Source organism: Patella vulgata, chromosome 6, assembly GCF_932274485.2.
Source record: "Patella vulgata chromosome 6, xgPatVulg1.2, whole genome shotgun sequence".
In the NCBI taxonomy this organism is placed as follows: Eukaryota; Metazoa; Mollusca; class Gastropoda; family Patellidae; genus Patella; species Patella vulgata.
The window spans coordinates 68,803,433-68,822,650 of NC_065884.2; the positions used below are offsets into that span (position 1 = coordinate 68,803,433).

At 41.1% G+C, this 19,218-nt stretch overlaps 1 protein-coding gene across 1 annotated transcript; it reads right to left on the reverse strand.

The window, feature by feature from the left end:
- Positions 1–314: 314 nt before the first annotated feature.
- LOC126824043 (probable cytochrome P450 12a5, mitochondrial) lies at positions 315–19,218 on the reverse strand. Its single transcript, XM_050553198.2, has 10 exons — positions 18,977–19,218; positions 16,580–16,780; positions 11,743–11,959; positions 11,013–11,188; positions 9,066–9,261; positions 6,907–7,081; positions 5,784–5,950; positions 4,174–4,255; positions 2,949–3,161; positions 315–1,738 (listed from the first exon to the last, which is right to left on the reverse strand). The coding sequence occupies exons 2-10, from the start codon at positions 16,773–16,775 to the stop codon at positions 1,616–1,618; spliced, it is 1,545 nt and encodes a 514-aa protein (XP_050409155.1). The 5' UTR covers positions 16,776–16,780; positions 18,977–19,218; the 3' UTR covers positions 315–1,615.

Sequence of the window (19,218 nt, forward strand, 5' to 3'; positions counted from 1 at the left end):
AAAGGCGTCGTCATGGGCATCGCCGTTGGTAATCCGGGAAGTTGAAAGTAGTTTCAATGGCGGACTTTGTCATACAGCCGAGGCTTGATGTAGGGTACTGGAATCTGCTGAGGTTTGCCGAGTGACGCTGGTCCCTAGTCTGGGTGTCTTGGGTTCGCTGCCGGTGTTGGTCTTACGCCCCCACCTCCCCCTGCCCCTTTTTACATGTCGTTTTTGAGTGAATTTTGGGACTAGAATCGATGCAAGGTTTCTCAATTTATATTTATGGCATGTTCTTGTGAATAAAAGATGAATGTATTAAAGTTATAGATCTGTTTTATTTATTTTCATTTGTTCGCTTGGCTTACAACCTGCATATGATAATCAAATTTTATAAGCATGGTTAATTAAGTTACCAGGAAACAGAATGGAACAATAAAATATATTTAAGTTATGTACATGTTTAAATTCATTGATTTATTCACATAGCTGCCATCTTGCATTATGGTGATCAAATTTTATACATATGTGACAATAAAGTTGATCAAAGTTATGTATAAGTTTAAATTTATTGATTTATTCGCATGGCTGCCATCTTGCACGTGATAATTAATTTAATAAATATCGTGGATTACGTTACCAGGAAACAAAATGGAACAATAAAATTTCAAGGCAAAAAAGAAAAATTAGTCCATCCCTTATATTACCTTCATAATGCACAATAAAAGTACAAACTTAGAATGGTTGTTTTGTAGACAATTGCGCATCGGTTGATGGAGTTTGTATTTTACATGACGTCACAATTCGTACAATCTTCCTGTCACATATAGTGCGTTCATCTTTAAGTCACCTTCTAAGATCAGCAGCTCTTGTTCCATTATACCCACGTCTCACATACGCCTCGACCTCGTCACGAATTCAAAACTAAGCCAGATCGCGCGGTTAGCCACAACCTCATCAGGGTAGCAAGTCGTGGTTGTATAAAGCGTGGCGACTGTGTACTGACCACTCTCCTATTTTTTTTACCATCAATTCTACAGATATACAGATATAATACCATCAACACTACAGGACTATTATATATAATACCATCAACCCCACAGGAACGGCGCGTTAAGGTAGATCGTTGTTCGTTATTCGGTAATTTGTTGTTTGTTATTCACCAGATATGGCATTAATAATATAATAAAAGCACTTGTATAGGGAATACGCTGGGGTGGGTTTTTATGAGACTAATAGTTTTTTAACACTTCGAAGGCTTGGTAAATAGATTCTAGCAAGATGTCCTTCTACATGAATAACGAGCTGTTTCATTTTGGCCAATAACGAACAACGAGCCCGTTTTTTGTTCTGTTTTCGTGAATAACGAACAACGAGCTAGTTCGTTGTTCGTTATGCGCCAGATATGGAAGTAATAAAATAATAAAGGCAGTTTTATTATACGGAATACGCCTGGAGTGAGGTTTTGTGAGCTTAGTTGTTTTTTTAACACTTCAAAGTCCTGGGAAATTGATTCTAACAAGCAGTACCCGAACAAGCTGTTTCATATTGGTGAATAACGAACAACGAGTCAGTTTGCTGTTATGTATTCACGAATAACAAACAACGAGCTATTTTTTTTCTTTCTTTTCGTTAGCTAAGTTCTCTCTTGAAAATTGATCATTGGCTGGTCAATTAGGGTACAAAAGGGCGTGTAAGTCACCTTACGTTCAGCTGCAGCCGTGGTGTCTTTATTACTAAGCTTGAAATTCTGGATAATCTGAAACACATTAACAGTTGTCCTAAATCAATTTAATTAATTAACACACTACACTTAATTTATTAATTTTGGGGTAATGTCCACTCGACACAAACTAGGTCATTTCGGGACCAACATATGGTTCAATTTTATTTCAATAAATCGGTTGTACGTAAGGTTCAGTAGCCGTGGGAGAAACCAAAGGACCAGAAGAAAATCCACAAGGTTGGACAGGCGACCTTACTCCATGTCACGTACAACCGGGAAATCGAACCACGCCAGTTGGTTCGATGACAGACCTATGATACAGCGCGCACCTGCTAATCATTCGCCCCCTACCCCACCCCTGAATTTTGAACGAAGTCTGTATCTCTACACATCTGGGACAGTACTGTGCAGTATACGCTTACCCCTGATCAACGGATCCATTCATTTGGGAATCCCCGGTTGTATGTGACAAGGAGTAGGGGCGCATGTCCAACCTCATGGGTTTTCTCCGGGTGCTCCGGTTTCCTCCAAATGCTAAAGACCCCTATGCGCAAGCGAATATTTGAAATAAAATTAAACCATATGTTAGTCCCGAAATGACCTAGTCTGTGTCGAGTGGACGTTAAATCCCATTTCTCTCTCTCTCATTCATTTGGGCATGTTGTCGATTCCACGATTTTTAGCGACCAGAAGTAGTGTCGCATGTCCACCTTGTGGTTTTTTCCCAGGTCCTTCGCTCTTCTCCCACTTCTAAAGACCCCTACGCGCAAGTTAAGACCCTTTTCTCTCTCTCTCTCCTCAAGATTGTCCGGCGGGGTTTACCCTTGTCAGTGGTGCAGGGTGGGGGCTTGACAAGGAACAGTGTCTTGCTGTGCGTGTTGGACGCAAAAACCGAGGTCTCATGTATACACTGGCGTTCACCTAAAAGAACCCATGACAGTTTGAAATCGAAATAAAAGTAGCCCGTTGAACCGCTACCCGGGCAGATTTACCTTCATAGCACACTGTATAACGTATGCCCGTTTTCATATCCCCAGTCGGGAGCAGAACAGTAGGATGTTTAATCCCACTGCAATTCTAACCTTGTTCAGCGAATGGTCTATCAATATTGTTTATAGCCCCTATTGGTTTCAGCGTCTATAAATGTTAAACCGAATTCCCCCCTTACAACAACTTTACCGGTTGGCGTAGCTTTCCATGTCTATAGGCCTAGAAATTTATGAGAATTCTAACTTGTCCTTACTTTAGCAACTGCTAGGTAAATTTCTTGTTCAGCGAATCGTCTACCAACACAGTTTCTAACTCCTATACCAAATGGTATTAAACCAATACCAGGTATCTGTTCTCTTCTAACTCCGTTCTCATCTCGTAACCATCTTTCTGGTCTGTAAACTGTTGGATCTTTTATATATGCCGGGTCCTTCACCAATCGTCGGTTATGTAAACCTATCATGGTCTGAAAGTAGATTTAATAATAAATGCAGGATGGGGGGGGGGGGGGGCTACACACAAGGCAACACTGCGAACAAGACAAACTACACAGACATTGATAGAAATAAACAACAAATATCCAATCGTGTGAATGGATCTGAAGGCCAGCGGTAAGCGACAAAACCAGGTCATTTCGGGACTAACACATGGTTTAATTTTATTTCAATAATTCGCCGGCGCGTAGGGGTCTTTAGCAGTGGGAGGATATCGGAGGACCCGGAGAAAACCGACGAAATTGGACGGGCGACCCTACTCCTTGTCACGTACAACCGAGGCATCGAAACCACGCCAGACCTTATGATATAGCGCGCACGTGCTTACCATTCGGCCATCCAACCTCTTTAGATACAGTATAGCATCAGTAACTTACCCCTTTAGATACAGTATAGCATCAGTAACTTACCACTTTGGTACAGTCGCCTGTCCAACCTCGTGGGTTTTCTCATGGTCCTCCGGTTTTACCCCCACTGGTAAAGACCCCTACGCGCAAGCGAATTATGGAAATAAAATTGAACCATATGTTAGTCCCGAAATTACCTAGTTTGTGTCGAGTGGACGTTGAACCACATTTCTCTCTTTCTCTCCCTTTAGATACAGTATAGCATCAGTAACTTACCCCTTTAGATACAGTATATCATCAGTAACTAACCCCTTTATGTACAGTGTAACACTATAACGTCAGTAACTTGCCCCTTTAGGTACAGTATAACACTATAACGTCAGTAACTTACCCCTTTAGGTACAGTATAACACTATAACGTCAGTAACTTACCCCTTTAGGTACAGTATAACACTATAACGCCAGTAACTTACCCCTTTAGGTACAGTATAACACTATAACGTCAGTAACTTACCCCTTTAGGTACAGTATAACACTATAACGTCAGTAACTTACCCCTTTAGGTACAGTATAACACTATAACGTCAGTAACTTACCCCTTTAGGTACAGTATAACACTATAAAGCCAGTAACTTACCCCTTTAGGTACAGTATAACCACTTAACACTATATCATTAGGAAGGATTCTTGAATTCCCTACCGCAACTGGATAATTTATCCTGAAAGCAAAGATGATTTTGATCCCTTCGGCTCGTTTAAAAAGTCATAAAGCAGGCGCGCGTCGAGGGGGCTGGGGACAGAATCCGAAATAGTCGGAAATGGCATCTGCAGATTTGCATTTTTCCAAACTATTTCCGGAACCCAGCCAACCCCCACACCGTTGTGTTATTATCGCGCTATTATCGATCGCGAGTTGTCACTACAACGCCTTAAAGGACAATATTGGTGCCAGTCATTATCACATATGTGATAGAGCTGGTTAAACACATTCCAAATATAATTTTACCACAGAGATCATTGCTACGATAGCTGAGTAATACAGGTTTCCTGAATCGGAAGTGACGAACGCCAAAGGAAAACACAAGTCATACCTCTATATAACTGACTGATGTGACTAGTGATAACAGATACACGGCCGAATTTCTGCTCACTAATAATTCATTCTATTTGTGTTTTTATTGATATTATTCATAAATGTCCGGCACTAAGTTGAAAATGTCAGGTACTCTTTTATTAATGCCTGACATTTTGCCAGGTACATCTAAAACAGTTATTTCCAGGCCTGACTATAGGATCAATTGAATTTAAAGAAAAACAAAAATCGATAGTAATACGTTATCAGACGAATAATCAATCCTTTTTAGCCAACAGATTAAACGTTAAATAGTTGTGAATGCATATTCCGACGGGTATCTACTAGCTGCCTATCAAAAGACAAATTTGCATCTAATGGCAATCTATTCAGATAATTCTGACAGTGAACGTTGAACGTTGACCGACTGTGTTAAGTGGACCGTCCCCAAAATACTTTACAAAGGAACTCTTGGGCTATAAGTCTTGGAGTGTATGGAAACATAATCGAAATGTTAACGAAAAGAAAATTTTAAAAGATATCTTAGACATTGATAACAGATCTAAATATGCCGATAAGTACGCCGTCTGTTTCGGTGCTGAATGCTACAATCTGTACTTTTAATTGTCAAAAGAATAAAAATTGATTTCTGTGTTCTTTGTATTATTTCGATCATCAACTTTATCAGCGGTTGATATCAACCGGATACAGCAACCTGGGATGACGTCATGACAGGTTGCTATGAAGAGGTTGATATAAACCGAATATTAACCCATGATTACGTCATGACAGTTTGATATGAGATATAACTTCTATGCATATCAAAGAAAACACTACCGCCAGTTGTATATTGTAATGATAGTAACAGGTATTGTAATAATAGTAACAGGTATTGTAATGATAATAATAGTAAGAGGTATGGTAATTATAATAACAGGTATTGTAATGTTAATAACAGGTATTGTAATGATAATAACAGGTATTGTAATGATAATAACAGGTATTGTAATGACAATAACATGTATTGTAATGCTAACAGGTATTGTAATGATAATAACAGGTATTGTAATGATAATAACAGGTATTGTAATGATAATAACAGGTATGGTAATGATAATAACAGGTATTGTAATGATATTAACAGGTATTGTAATTATAATAACAGGTATTTTTACCTAAACGATTCCTTTAAACAAGCTGCAAGATATTTCATTTTGGGTAAATTATCTGCTGTCAAATCACCATGACGACCCATATGTTCTAATATCTCCTGGAACAGAGTTTCCTGAACGTCTGGATGACGTGACAAACAATCCAAAAATAGTTCAAGGGTCTTGGCCGTCTGAAATAAAGGTAATTACTTTTGTTAGGGTGACCCACCATAAATAAATATCTCCAAATATCTCGACAATTACACCACAATATTTATATATACACCAAGCCTTAAATCAGTTTCACACAATTATAGTCACTAAATAAACGATCATGTTGTACCTAATAAGTTATGACCATTTAATCATCTATAAATAATAGACTGAAACTGGTTCCAAGTTTCGTCCATAACATCCAGACACTTTTGAGTAAAATACAGGTTACGCACCCTTGTTTTGAAATTAGTCTCGCTTAACCAGTGTGCCGACCATTCTACTTTTGTCTGAACGTTCTTTATGGAAGCCATACAATGTGTTATGGGACAATTTTTTACCCGGACAGCAGCGCTAAGGCCTATTCGTAATTAGAATTCCAACTGCCAAGGATTCCTTTATCTACACGCCAATTATATGTACACGGGACCATCTGGGCTACTACACATTGTGCCTTGCCACGCACTCCGCCCTGCATCACATACAAGAGGGGACCACAGTGGAAACCCCCTAGTTGGTATCGAGCACGGTAGGGCCTCCAGGTTAGCAAGTCAGCGCTTCGTTCATACTGAGCGACGGCGACTCCCCAACTATTCAGTGATCTTTGTAAAATCACTCAACTAACTGAAAAAGTCATATTCCGACACTCCGACAGTCATATTCCGACACTCTGTGTAATCCGACATATTGTAACGATCCCGTACGATGTCGGATGTGACAGAGTGCACTGTATTTGGAATTCTTAGCAGATAGGTTTTCATATAATAGTTATAAATTATAATTTTATATAAATGTTGTATAATTTATAATAGTTATTCATGTTGTATAATAGTTATTAATGTTGCATAATAGTTATTAATGTTGTATAATAGTTATTAATGTTGTGTAATAGTTATTTATAACAGTTATTAATGTTGTATAATTCTAAGCTTACCGAATCTGTGCCAGCAACCAGCAAATCAAGAACCATACTACTAATTTGGTTAACAGAAAGTCTGTCGTCTGCTAACATCGTCATCAATAAATTTGAGTCGTCTGGATTCCAAGTACCATCTTTCTTCATTTGAAGTGCTTTTTCAAGTGATTCTTCGATCTGAACTTTACCGAATCTAAAATGCACTACAAACTATTTATGGAATGTTTTATTAAAGATACATTATGAGAGATTAGATAAAGAGCTGGTAGTTCCCACTGTAATAGTTAACCAGCGGCTGCCAGGCAGGATACGCCCACATTTTCAAGAGATGGATAGAAAACAAGCTAAAACGAAAGTGATTTTTCCTACAATCAAGGGCCATAATTCAGGAAATTACAATTCGATATGCGCAAATATCGAAAGAAACCAAGATCTTTGAGTTATAAACTTACATTTCAAGCTTCAACAAAATCGGATAAAAATTGTGACCTCTATAGGGTCCATAACCTTGATATACCATATTTTTACGCTGTTTGAGAACGAACGGCGGCCATTTTGTCTGTCAGTTTTGGACCGATTTTCACGAAATTCGAACTCAACCGTCCTTAGGGTTTAACGGTAATATAATAATACGGTTTTTTAAATCGGATAAAAATTATGACCTCTATAGGGTCCACAAGCCAAAAAACGCGTTTTTACGTACAATCAGGGGCCATAATTCAGAAAGTTACGGTTCGATATGCGCGAATATCGAAAGGAACCGAGATCCTTGGGTTATAAACTTACATTTCAAGTTTCAACAACATTGGATAAAAATTGTGACCTCTACAGTGTTCACAAGCCAAAAACGTGATTTTTCGTACAATCAGGGGACATAATCCATGAAGTTACGGTCCGATAGATGCCAATATCGAAAAGAACCGTGATCTTAGGGTGATAAACCTATATTTCAAGTTTCATTGAAATCGGATAAAAATTGTGGCCTGTAGACTGTTCACAAACAATTGTGGACGGGCGGACGTCCGGACGGACGGACGGACAGGGGCGACGACAATATACGTCCACATGAAAATGTGGGCGTATAAAAACTACATACTGTAAAGGGAATTTGCTGAAAATTTCAGTCAAATTGATCCACTATGAACCGAGATTTTAGCGATTGAATTTTAGGTCTAGCCGCGATCATCATTACTAAAGTCTGTAGGATAAAAAACATAGTCTTAATTATTTATTTCATGATTTAATTAAGAATGGTAGTCGAACAGCAAATCGGAATCTAATCCAATAAACATCGCAGACTAGGGATGTCAATGAGAGTTGATTATGGTCTGGATAAGTTAATTAATGTCTAATAAATAATTATGTTAACATTGCAGGCCTAAAGAAAGAGCTGCAACAGGCAGATTTAGCTCTTGCATAATGTATGTTTAATATGATTAATACAATGACGTCATTATTAATATGACGTCATAATGTATGTTTAATAATATGCAACAGGACTGTCTCGTCTTTAAAGAATCTAAAATGGACAACTGATGTCAAAATATCCCATTTACTAACCTTAAATATTATGCCTATAGTCTCTCGCGTTTATATTTATGCAAACGCATTTTGCCTGGTCGTCTCGCGGAAACACACAGTATTACAATACTTAATATCAGCTCTTAATATTTTTGTGAATGTAGTTTTCCATTTGAAAAGCGCCCGTGAATAATCTAGAGTCTCCTAGTATAATGCCAACTCATATAACAGGGTATTATTCTTCTTCCCTAGGGGCCATCGGCACCGTGGGTGGAGAGGGGTGGCTGGGTGGTTCAATACGAATTTAATACTTGTTGTTCACTATATATTTATAGGGGGTTGAATGGCCGAATGGTTAGCACGTGCGCGCTAGCTGTATCGTAAGGTCTGTCATTCAGTCAACTGACGTGGTTTCGACTCCTCGGTCGCCTGTCCAACCTCGTGGGTTTCCTCTGGGTCCTCAAGTTTTCTCCCACTGCAAAAGACCCCTACACCCAAGAAAATTATTGAAATAAAATAGAACCATGTTTTAGTCCCGAAATGGCCTAGATTGTGTCGAGTAGACGTTAACCCCCCCTCTCTCTTTCGCTCTCTCTCTCTCTCTCGCTCTCTCTCTCTCTCTCTCCCCATCTTTTTATAATTATGAATTATTTTACCCATAAGCTTTATCTGTTGCATCCCTGAATTTCTTGTATGTTGGTGTCTCAAAATACTTGTAAAATGGAAATCCAATAAGTCCATGATTAGAAAGTTTTAAGAATAATTTGCTATTCTCAAGGTATTCTTTAACTTCCTCGGTCACGTGTTCTCCTAAAATACCAAGTCTCTTGTTAAAACACACCACAGCTATACCTACAAATAAAATAGGGTGTTTACGTCTTACTTGTGTGCACCGACTCGGGTGAGGAAGACAAGCATACACTGTGCACCGCCACGGCTAATGACGACGGGCATACGTAATACAGTGTGCACCACCTGGGCTAATGACGACGGGCATACGTCATACAGTGTGCACCACCGGGGCTAATGAAGACGGGCAAACGCCATACAGTGTGCACCACCTGGGCTAATGACGACGGACATACGTCATGCAGTGTGCACCACCTGGGCTAATGGCGACGGACATACGTCATACAGTGTGAACCACCTGGGCTAATGGCGACGGACATACGCCATACAGTGTGCACCACCTGGACTAATGAAGACGGGCATACGCCATACAGTGTGCAATGAGAAAACGTTTGCACCAACATTGGCCCTATGGGCGAATGCTTACTAGTCCGCGGGTTCATTAGTTCACCGATATTTATTATTAGGGGTTAAGGTTCATTAGTCCACCGATATCTATTATTAGGGGTTAAGGTTCATTAGTCCACCGATATCTATTATTAGGGGTTAAGGTTCATTAGTCCACCGATATCTATTATTAGGATTAGGGTTAGGGTTCGGATTAGGTTTTTTGATACCCATATTTATAGTATTTCTTATAGCGGCGGACTAGTGAACCCCTCTCGTCCTATGAATTCCAACTGTCAGGTATTTTTACGTGCATGCCCATGTCTACACGGGAACTGGGGGTTTCTTTTGGACACTTCCTGAGAAGGGGAAGCCACGCCTGAAAATCCCGAGGAACATGTTGGTTAGCGAGCCAGCGTATTAACCGAGCCATGCGTCTCCACAACAGCAAAGACATTACGAATTAAAATATGTTGGAGAGCGTATTAATATTCATTTAGCTGACACGGGGCCCGCGACATGATAACACCACGTGACCAAATTCAACATAGTAATGTTTTATGCTAGTTCGAGGCTGACACCAGGAACAGGAGATCATGACACCACGTGAACCTAGTGACAGTTAATTTGTCTCTAGGTCGAGGCTAACGCCAGGCCCATGAGATGATAATGCCATGTGACGAACGTCAGTACAGTCAACGGTGCATGATGTCTCTAGGTCGAGGCTGACACAAAGCCCAGGGGATGGTAACACCACGTGACGAACGTATGCACAGACAACGGTGCATGATGTCTCTGGGTCGAGGCTAACGCCAGGCCCATGAGATGATAATACCATGTGACGAACGTCAGTACAGTCAACGGTGCATGATGTCTCTAGGTCGAGGCTGACACAAAGCCCAGGGGATGGTAACACCACGTGACGAACGTATGCACAGCCAACGGTGCATGATGTCTCTAGGTCGAGGCTAACGCCAGGCCCATGAGATGATAATACCACGTGACGAACGTCAGTACAGTCAACGGTGCATGATGCCTCTAGTTCGAGGCAGACACAAAGCCTAGGGGATGGTAACACCACGTGACGAACGACTGCACAGCGATGGGTAATGGTATAGTGATAACTTTTGCCGCGGGAATGCTGTTCTACTACTAAGGGGTAGACTGGGGTCGGACGAAGTTGATTAAATTCAACTGCGGATCCACTACAAAAATATTATGGCCTAAATCGAGGAGAATGGGATGTGGGAAAGATGAATCAAGTTAGTTTCGTTTTCTCGTTAAGTATTCTTCGCGGTGGTGGGAGCCTACAGTAACCAGTTGTTTCGAGGGTCCTACCCAGCCCCCTCCCACTACTACTTACTTACTTTCAGTGGCGTATATAAACAACATTTCTCGCAGATCTTCAGGTTTTATGGATCGCAATTGATGAATCAAATCCTGTGCGACACCTGATTGACTCTCAATGTAATGAAGAGCGGATTTTGGCCGTACTGTTACTTTTTGAATACTGTGACGCAGTTTCGCCCATTTTTCACCATTCCTGTAAATTGAAAGACAATTACCCACCCTTTGAAATATAAGAACTGGATAACAGTTATAATATAACATCCAAATTTATATATCGCAATAAATACTTGTATTAGGAGTCTCGACTATCCAGTTTTACGTTATATTATCGTATTAGAAGTCTCGACTATCCAGTTTTACGTTATATTATCCAACACAAAATGTATTGAAATCCACTAACTATCGCGGGCTAACGATGGCATCGAGAGCTGATTATGGTCTGGATAAGTTAATTAATGTCTTTTTAAAATTTAGATGTAAAGAAAGACCTACAATGGGCAGATTTATACTACACTAGAAGAATGCCCGGCTTCGCTCGGGGGTCATAACCCCGACACCGGAAGTGGTAGACTAACGCCACCTGACCTATGTTACTCCCCGGTCCGAGCTACCCCTATACCCCAAATTTCAGACTCGGGGCAGACCTAGTGTAGCCGCCAACCCCGAACAGACAGACAAACAGACAGACAAACGACAGTCACAAATATTAGTATAAAATAGATAGATAAACAATAAAATACTGCTTACAGCACTCCAAGGCCCTTTTCCTTTTTTGTTCTTTCCAGATAGACTTCCAAAATATCTAATCCTGGTCTCACAGGGTATTTCCCCTCATTTTTATAGACGAATTCTATATCTTTAGGATTACTGGTGAATACCAAGGCATCTCCAAGTCTCATTATAGATCCGTATTTATCACATAAACGGTCCAGTAACTCATGAATATTAAATACATTATATTTAGCTGTAAGAAAATAATAAAGACACACATGAGAGAGGGAGAGGGAGAGAGAGAGAGAGAGGGGCTGACTGTCATTTCGGGACTAACATATGGTTTAATTTTATTTCAATAATTCGCTTGCGCGTAGGAGTCTTTAGCAGTGGAAGGAAACCGGAGGACCCGGAGAAAACCCACGAGGTTGGACAGGCGACCCTACTCCTTGTCACGTACAACCGGGGATTCGAAACCACTCAATGACAGGCCTTGTGATACAGCGCGCACGTGCTAACCATTCGGCCATCCAACCCCGCAACACATATGACACTTCTACTGTTTATTTTGTGTGATGTCTCGACTAGACTTCTCTAGCCTTTATCAACCAGTAGCATGGCAATGGCAGTTTACAATAAGCAATTCATTGTCAAAACTTCAAACACCTATAACATCACTCGGAATAAAAGTAATTTGATTGAATTAGCCAATATAGTATTATCTATTTTTGAACTATTATAGCCTGGACGTGGCTATAAACATTAAAAATACATTATGGGAGATTAGATAAAGAGCTGGCAGTTATCACTATAATAGTTAACGAGAGCATCGCTAACGCTGCAATATACGTCCACATTCCAGCTTTGATTGATATGGTACTTTTTAAAATGAAGAGAATGAAATATGAAATGGCTGTAATATGATCAGAGCCAAATTTAAAGACAAAATACTAACAAAAAATGAGGGTGTGACACTGCCCCAGGAGGTCGGGACAAGCATCAAAATAAACAGTTGCCGTCCTTAGGGTATAAGGAATAAGTATACCGAGTTCCAAGATAATCCATTCAGAATTGTGGCCTTCGGAAGCTAAAGGCAAAAATTGGGCGTGGCTCTGTCCCTGAGGGTCGGGGCATTCACCAAAATCAATAGTTGACGCCCTTAGGCTATAAGGCATACATATACCAAGTACCAAGTTGATCCATTCAGAATTCCGGCCTGTAAACGATAAACACAAAAATTGGGCGTGGCTCTGCCCCTGGGGGTCGGGACATGCAGTTGTCGTCCTTAGGCTATAAGGAATACATATCCCAAGTACAAAGACAATCCATTAAGAATCGTGGCCTGTAGGCAACTCACAGAGACAAAGAAAAAATGGTTGTGGCTCTGCCCCTGGAGGTTGGGCAATCACCAAAAAACAACAGGGGGCATCCTTAGGGTATAAGGAATAGGTATGCAAATTTTCAAAAGGATCTGTTAAGAATTGCAGGCAGTTGGCGACTCAAAAGGCGCAGAAACATTGGGCGTGGCTCTGTCCCAGGGGGCCGGGCATGCACCAAAAATAATAGAGGTCAGCCTTGGGGTATAAGGAATAAGTGTAAAAAGGTTTTCAAGACGATCGATTAAGCATTGCAGGCTGTAAGTGACATACAGACACACAAAAAGAAAATGGGCGTGGCTCTATCCCTGGGGGCTGGGCATTTACCACAAACAATGTTCCTTAGGATAGAAGGAATAAGTATGCAAAGTTTCAAGGTGATAGGTTAAGAAATGCAGTCTGTAGACAACAAACAAATAAATACAAGAAATGGGCGTGGCTCTGCCACTGGGGGGTCAGGCATGCACCAAAACAATAGGGATTGTCCTTAGGGTATAAGGAATTCATATGAAATTTTTTCAAGACGATTGATTAAAAAGTGTGGATCGTAGGCGACACACAAAAATACTGCCCCTGGGGATTGGGCATGCACCCCAAACGATAGAGATGTTCCTTAGGGTACAAATAATAAGTATGCAAAGTTTCGAGATGATATGTTAAGAAATGCGGCCAGTAGACGAAAAACAAACAAATACAAGAAATGGACGTGGCTCTACCCCTGGGGATCGGGCATGCACCAAAACAATAGGGATCATCCTAAGGGTATAAGGAATAAGTATGTAAAGATTCAAGTTGATCACTTAAGAATTGTGGCCTGTAGGCGACACACAAAAAGAAAATAGGCGTGGCTCTGCCCCTGGGGGTTGGGCATGCACCCAAAACGATAGGGATGTTCCTTAGGGTACAAAATATAAGTATGCAAAGATTCAAAATGATACATTAAGAAATGCGGTCTGTAGACGACAAACAAATACAAACAAAAGAAAAGGGACCAACCTCAGGGTATAAGGAATATGTATTTTAAGTTTCAAGATGATCGATTTAGAATTGTGGCCTGTAGGCGACACACAAAAAGAAAATTGGCATGGCTCTGCCCCTGGGGGTTGGGCATGTAGGGCCTACTCCAAATGATAAGGATGTTCCAAATGATAGGAATGTTCCTTAGGGTACAAAGAATAAGTATATAAAGTGTGGCTCTGCCCCTGGGGGTTGGGCATGTACCCCAAACGATAGGGATGTTCCTTAGGGTACAAAGAATGTGTATGCAAGATTATAAGTTAAGAAATGTGGCCTGTAGACGACAAACAAACAAATACTAGAAATGGGCGTGGCTCTGCCCCTGGGGGTCGGGCATGCACCAAAAACAATAGGGATCTTCCTTGGGGTATAAGGAATAAGTATACCAAGTTTGAAGAAAATCCAGTAAGAATTGCGCCCTGTAGGCGACACAAAGACACACGAAAAGAAAATGGGAAATGGGCGTGGCTCTGCCCCTGGGGGTTGGGCATGTACCCCAAACGATAGGGATGTTCCTTAGGGTACAAAGAATGTGTATGCAAGATTATAAGTTAAGAAATGTGGCCTGTAGACGACAAACAAACAAATACTAGAAATGGGCGTGGCTCTGCCCCTGGGGGTCGGGCATGCACCAAAAACAATAGGGATCTTCCTTGGGGTATAAGGAATAAGTATACCAAGTTTGAAGAAAATCCAGTAAGAATTGCGCCCTGTAGGCGACACAAAGACACACGAAAAGAAAATGGGCGTGGCTCTGCCCCTGGGGGTTGGGCATGCACCCCAAACGATAGGGATGTTCCTTAGGGTACAAAGAATGTGTATGCAAAGTTTCAAGATTATTAGTTAAGAAATGTGGCCTGTAGACGACAAACAAACAAATACTAGAAATGGGCGTGGCTCTGCCCCGGGGGGTCGGGCATGCACCAAAAACAATAGGGATCTTCCTTGGGGTATAAGGAATAAGTATACCAAGTTTGAAGAAAATCCATGAAGAATTGCGCCCTGTAGGCGAACCACAGACACACACACACACACACACACACACACACACACACACACATACATACATACACACACACACACACACAGACAGGGGCGACGGCATAATACGTTCACATTATGAATGTGGACGTATAAAAACTAGATAACGTGAGGGTGATTTGCTGAAAATTTTAGTAAAATTGATCCACTCTGAACCGAGAAAATTGCATTTTCCGGGCTAGCCTCGATCATCATAACTAAAGTCTCGATTATCCATTTCATGATTAAATCATGAATGATAGTTGAGCAGCAAATCGGATCCTAATCCAGTAAATATCGCAGGCTAGCGGTTACATCGAGAGTTGATTATGGTCTAGATAAGTTAATTCATGTCTAATTAATAATTTAGAAAACATTTCAGGTCTAAAGAAAGACCTGCAATAGACAGATTTAGCTCTTGCATAATGTATGTTTAATATGATTAATACAATGACGTCATTATTAATGTGACGTCATAATGTATGTTTAACTGTGGCCTGTGTATTTCCAATTCAATTACTAAATGACATTCAAATTAATTAATTATTCAAATAAAGTATCATTACTGCATCCTGAGCTGGATTAAGGCTACAGGTACATCAGTCTCATTAAAATGCGTCAGGGGTCATACCAGCGGCCTTTGACCCTATAACGTTAGACAATTGATTAACCAATCAGCGTCGATGTTTCTAGTGGGTTACCCACAGTTCCATGCAACTCAATCCAAAAACTCGCCGTAACAGACCGTTTTATTGGCTAATCTCTCACATCAATAGGAACGCGGGTCATATAACAACTCTTCCAAATTCTAGTTTCGTATAGACAAGTGAAACGAAATTTTGGACTATAAAAACAAAACGTAATAGGATCAGTGTTTTAATTAGATTGCAGGTACATGGGCCAACAGAAAAACAGTAGTTCATTTGTTTGTTTACTCATACAGCCGCCCCCATGTATACGGTACAACTGTATGTTTACCCATACAGCCGCCCCCACGTATACAGTAGATTTGTATATATACCCATACAGCCGCCCCCTGTATACGGTACATTTGTATTTTTCCCCATACAGCCGCCCCCATGTTTACGGTACGGTGTATTTATCTGAGAAACCTTTCACTTAATCACTGGGGGGTCCATGCAGGGGCGGATCCAGGATTATCAGAAAGTGTGTGGGGGGGGCGTACTGCCCCCACTTAGGAGTGCGAATCCCGGCCCTCGGTGGGCGGACTGACGGGCAATCAACCAAGTCACCAACCGGCTCGTTTCGGAGTAAATTACGACGGGGATCACTACCATTTTTAAGTATTTTTTATTTCTCCTTTCCGCGAGAATATATGGGGCAAAAAAATGTTCGCCCCCCCCCCTCCCCTGGATCCGCGCCTGCCATGTGTATATTTGATGCACATTTATTTCACAACCGTAACGAAAAGACAAAAACTAACTGTAATTTATACTTACAAAATGGTTTAAATAAAAACAAGGGACCAATTTTTGGTATGCTGTATATTCCTGTGGGTGCTGGTATATCTTTAAATGGTTTAGGGTTGGTGGTGTTGATATCAGACAGCTGTGTAGCAGCGGATGTAGAATTATATCTGTACCGCACTAACTTTGACAGGTGTCCATGATGACGTAATAACCGGAAGGTGGGCATGATAGCTGCAGGGTAATATAATTTTCAAAAATATTATTTCTCAAATAATAAATAATTCGCTTGCGGGTAGGGGTCTTTAGTAGTGGGAAGAAACGGAAGGGCACGGAGAAAACCCACGAGGTTGGACAGGCGACCATACTCCTTATTACGTACAACCGGGGAATCGAAACCACGCCAGTTGACTCGATGACAGATCTTGTGATACAACGCGCACGCGCTGTTTTTTTTTTTCTTGTAACCATTCGGCCATCCAACTCCCCAAATGTATTTTAAATATTTGCGCATATCTATAATGCAGATGTTATGGCTAAAATGGATCACCATATTAAACGGCGGGTCAGGATATAGGACATGAATGTTTCAGCCTATACCAATCATCATTTCTACATTTGATTACAAGCAATGTTTACTATTAACGAGTTTGTTTTTGATTAGAGCAGCGTGGTTTCCCCTTGTCAGTAGTCCAAGAGCGAAAGCCTGGCAAGGGCAGAGTGGGGGGTGGGATGGCCTAGTGGTCTAGAGTGCCGCCCTTCGACCTCTAGCTGGCCGGTCACCTCTGGCACTGCGGCTGTGGCTTCGATTCCTGGTGTGAGCCTATGTGGCCTGGAGATAGGGGTGCCTTCTCATCCTCGTGGGTTTACTCCGGGTACTCCGGTTTCCTCCCACAGGAAAGACCGTTGCGCGTGCGCTAAGATAATAAAAAATAATAAGACTTGTCTGCGATATGACCTTCAGTGGAAGCGGACGTTAAACACTAAGAAGAACAAGAAGGACAGCGTCTAGTCATTCGGATGGTATGACAAACCGACGTCATGTATACATATTGGCGTACACGTAAAGAATCATTGATAATAGCACATCGTATGGGTCGTCTTCAATAGCCCAGTCGGTGCAGAAAAGTAGGACGTTAACCCCCTTTCCGTTTTGTTGTTTCGGGACTAACACATGGTTCAATTTTATTTCAATAATTCGCTTGCGCTTAGGAGTCTTTAGCAGTGGGAGGAATCCGGACGACCCGGAGAATACCCACGAGGTTGGACAGGCGACCTTACTCCTTGTCTTAGATATTATAACGGGCACTTTTATATGTAAGGCTTTATAATGACAGGGTGATAATGATGGGTAAATATACGCATGCGTCACTGCCACAGTGACTTTTGCGCCACTTCTTTTGTAATTTTGCACCAGAAATCGAAATCGTGATATTTTTCGTATCGTATCATTGTATTTTCTAATTGGTAAATTGTCAGTTGTCATATATTTCGTATTCATTCCAACTTTCAAATTTCAATTTGTTTAAGCTTATGGTGATTTTTGCGCTGGAATCGAGCTTTTTAGGGGTTTTTTGCGCCACAATGCCCAATTGACTATTACCACGCCTCCGATTCTCCGATATCATAACTGTTATATATACAGATGATTTTAGGAAAATACAGAATTCAAGAGTTTTAGCTATTAAAAAAAATACACAACGTGAAATACAGTCCGGAGAGAGAGAGAGAGAAATGGGGTTTAACGTCCACTCGACACAAACTAGGTGATTTCGGGACTAACACATGGTTCAATTTTATTTCAAATATTCGCTTGCGCGTAGGGGTCTTTAGCAGTGGGAGGAAACCGGAGGACCCGGAGAAAACCCACGAGGTTGGACAGGCAACCCTACTCCTTGTCACCTACAACCGGGGAATCGAAACCCCGCCAGTTGACTCAATGACAGACCGTATGATACAACGCGCGCGTGCTAACCATTCGGCCATCCAACCACCCCCCACCCCCCCTAGTCCGGAGTAAAGACGCAGGATTATGTCTAACAGCAGTGGCGCATGATTTATAATTTAGTGTCACATTCGTTATTCGGAAGCCTATGACGATAGTCCATAGTTCGCAGACATGTTGCAGGATAGTTTGACACCGTAGTGGCACATTTGAGATTTGGTGACGTGACGAAGGATAGTCATCACAAATGAAATTTAATGGGGCTTTCGATAAGGGACATTCCATCTGGCAAGGGTTCTCTGACAGGAGAAAATCACGCCAGAAGATCATCACGGCGAGGAACTTTCTCGGCCAACACATGGACCGAACCCGAGACCTACCCATTGAACCATCGCGGCACTCTCACAAAAGCAGAGGTTTAATGTCAACAAAATAAATATTATAAAATAATCAAAATAAATAAATTCAATATTCATGAAACCAACCTGTTACTCTTATATTCGCCAGACAGATAACGCTTACTCTTTCTGGGTGGTCTGATACCACTTCCCATTCACGGGAAAGATAGTTTCGTTATAATTCTGTGTGATACATTCGCATTCACGGGGAATATAGTTCTGCGTGATACATATACACGATATACACATATAAAATATACCTTTCACATATATAGATATCTCTAGAGTGACCTAAACGCGCTAACTAGGACATATCATTTAGTTATTGC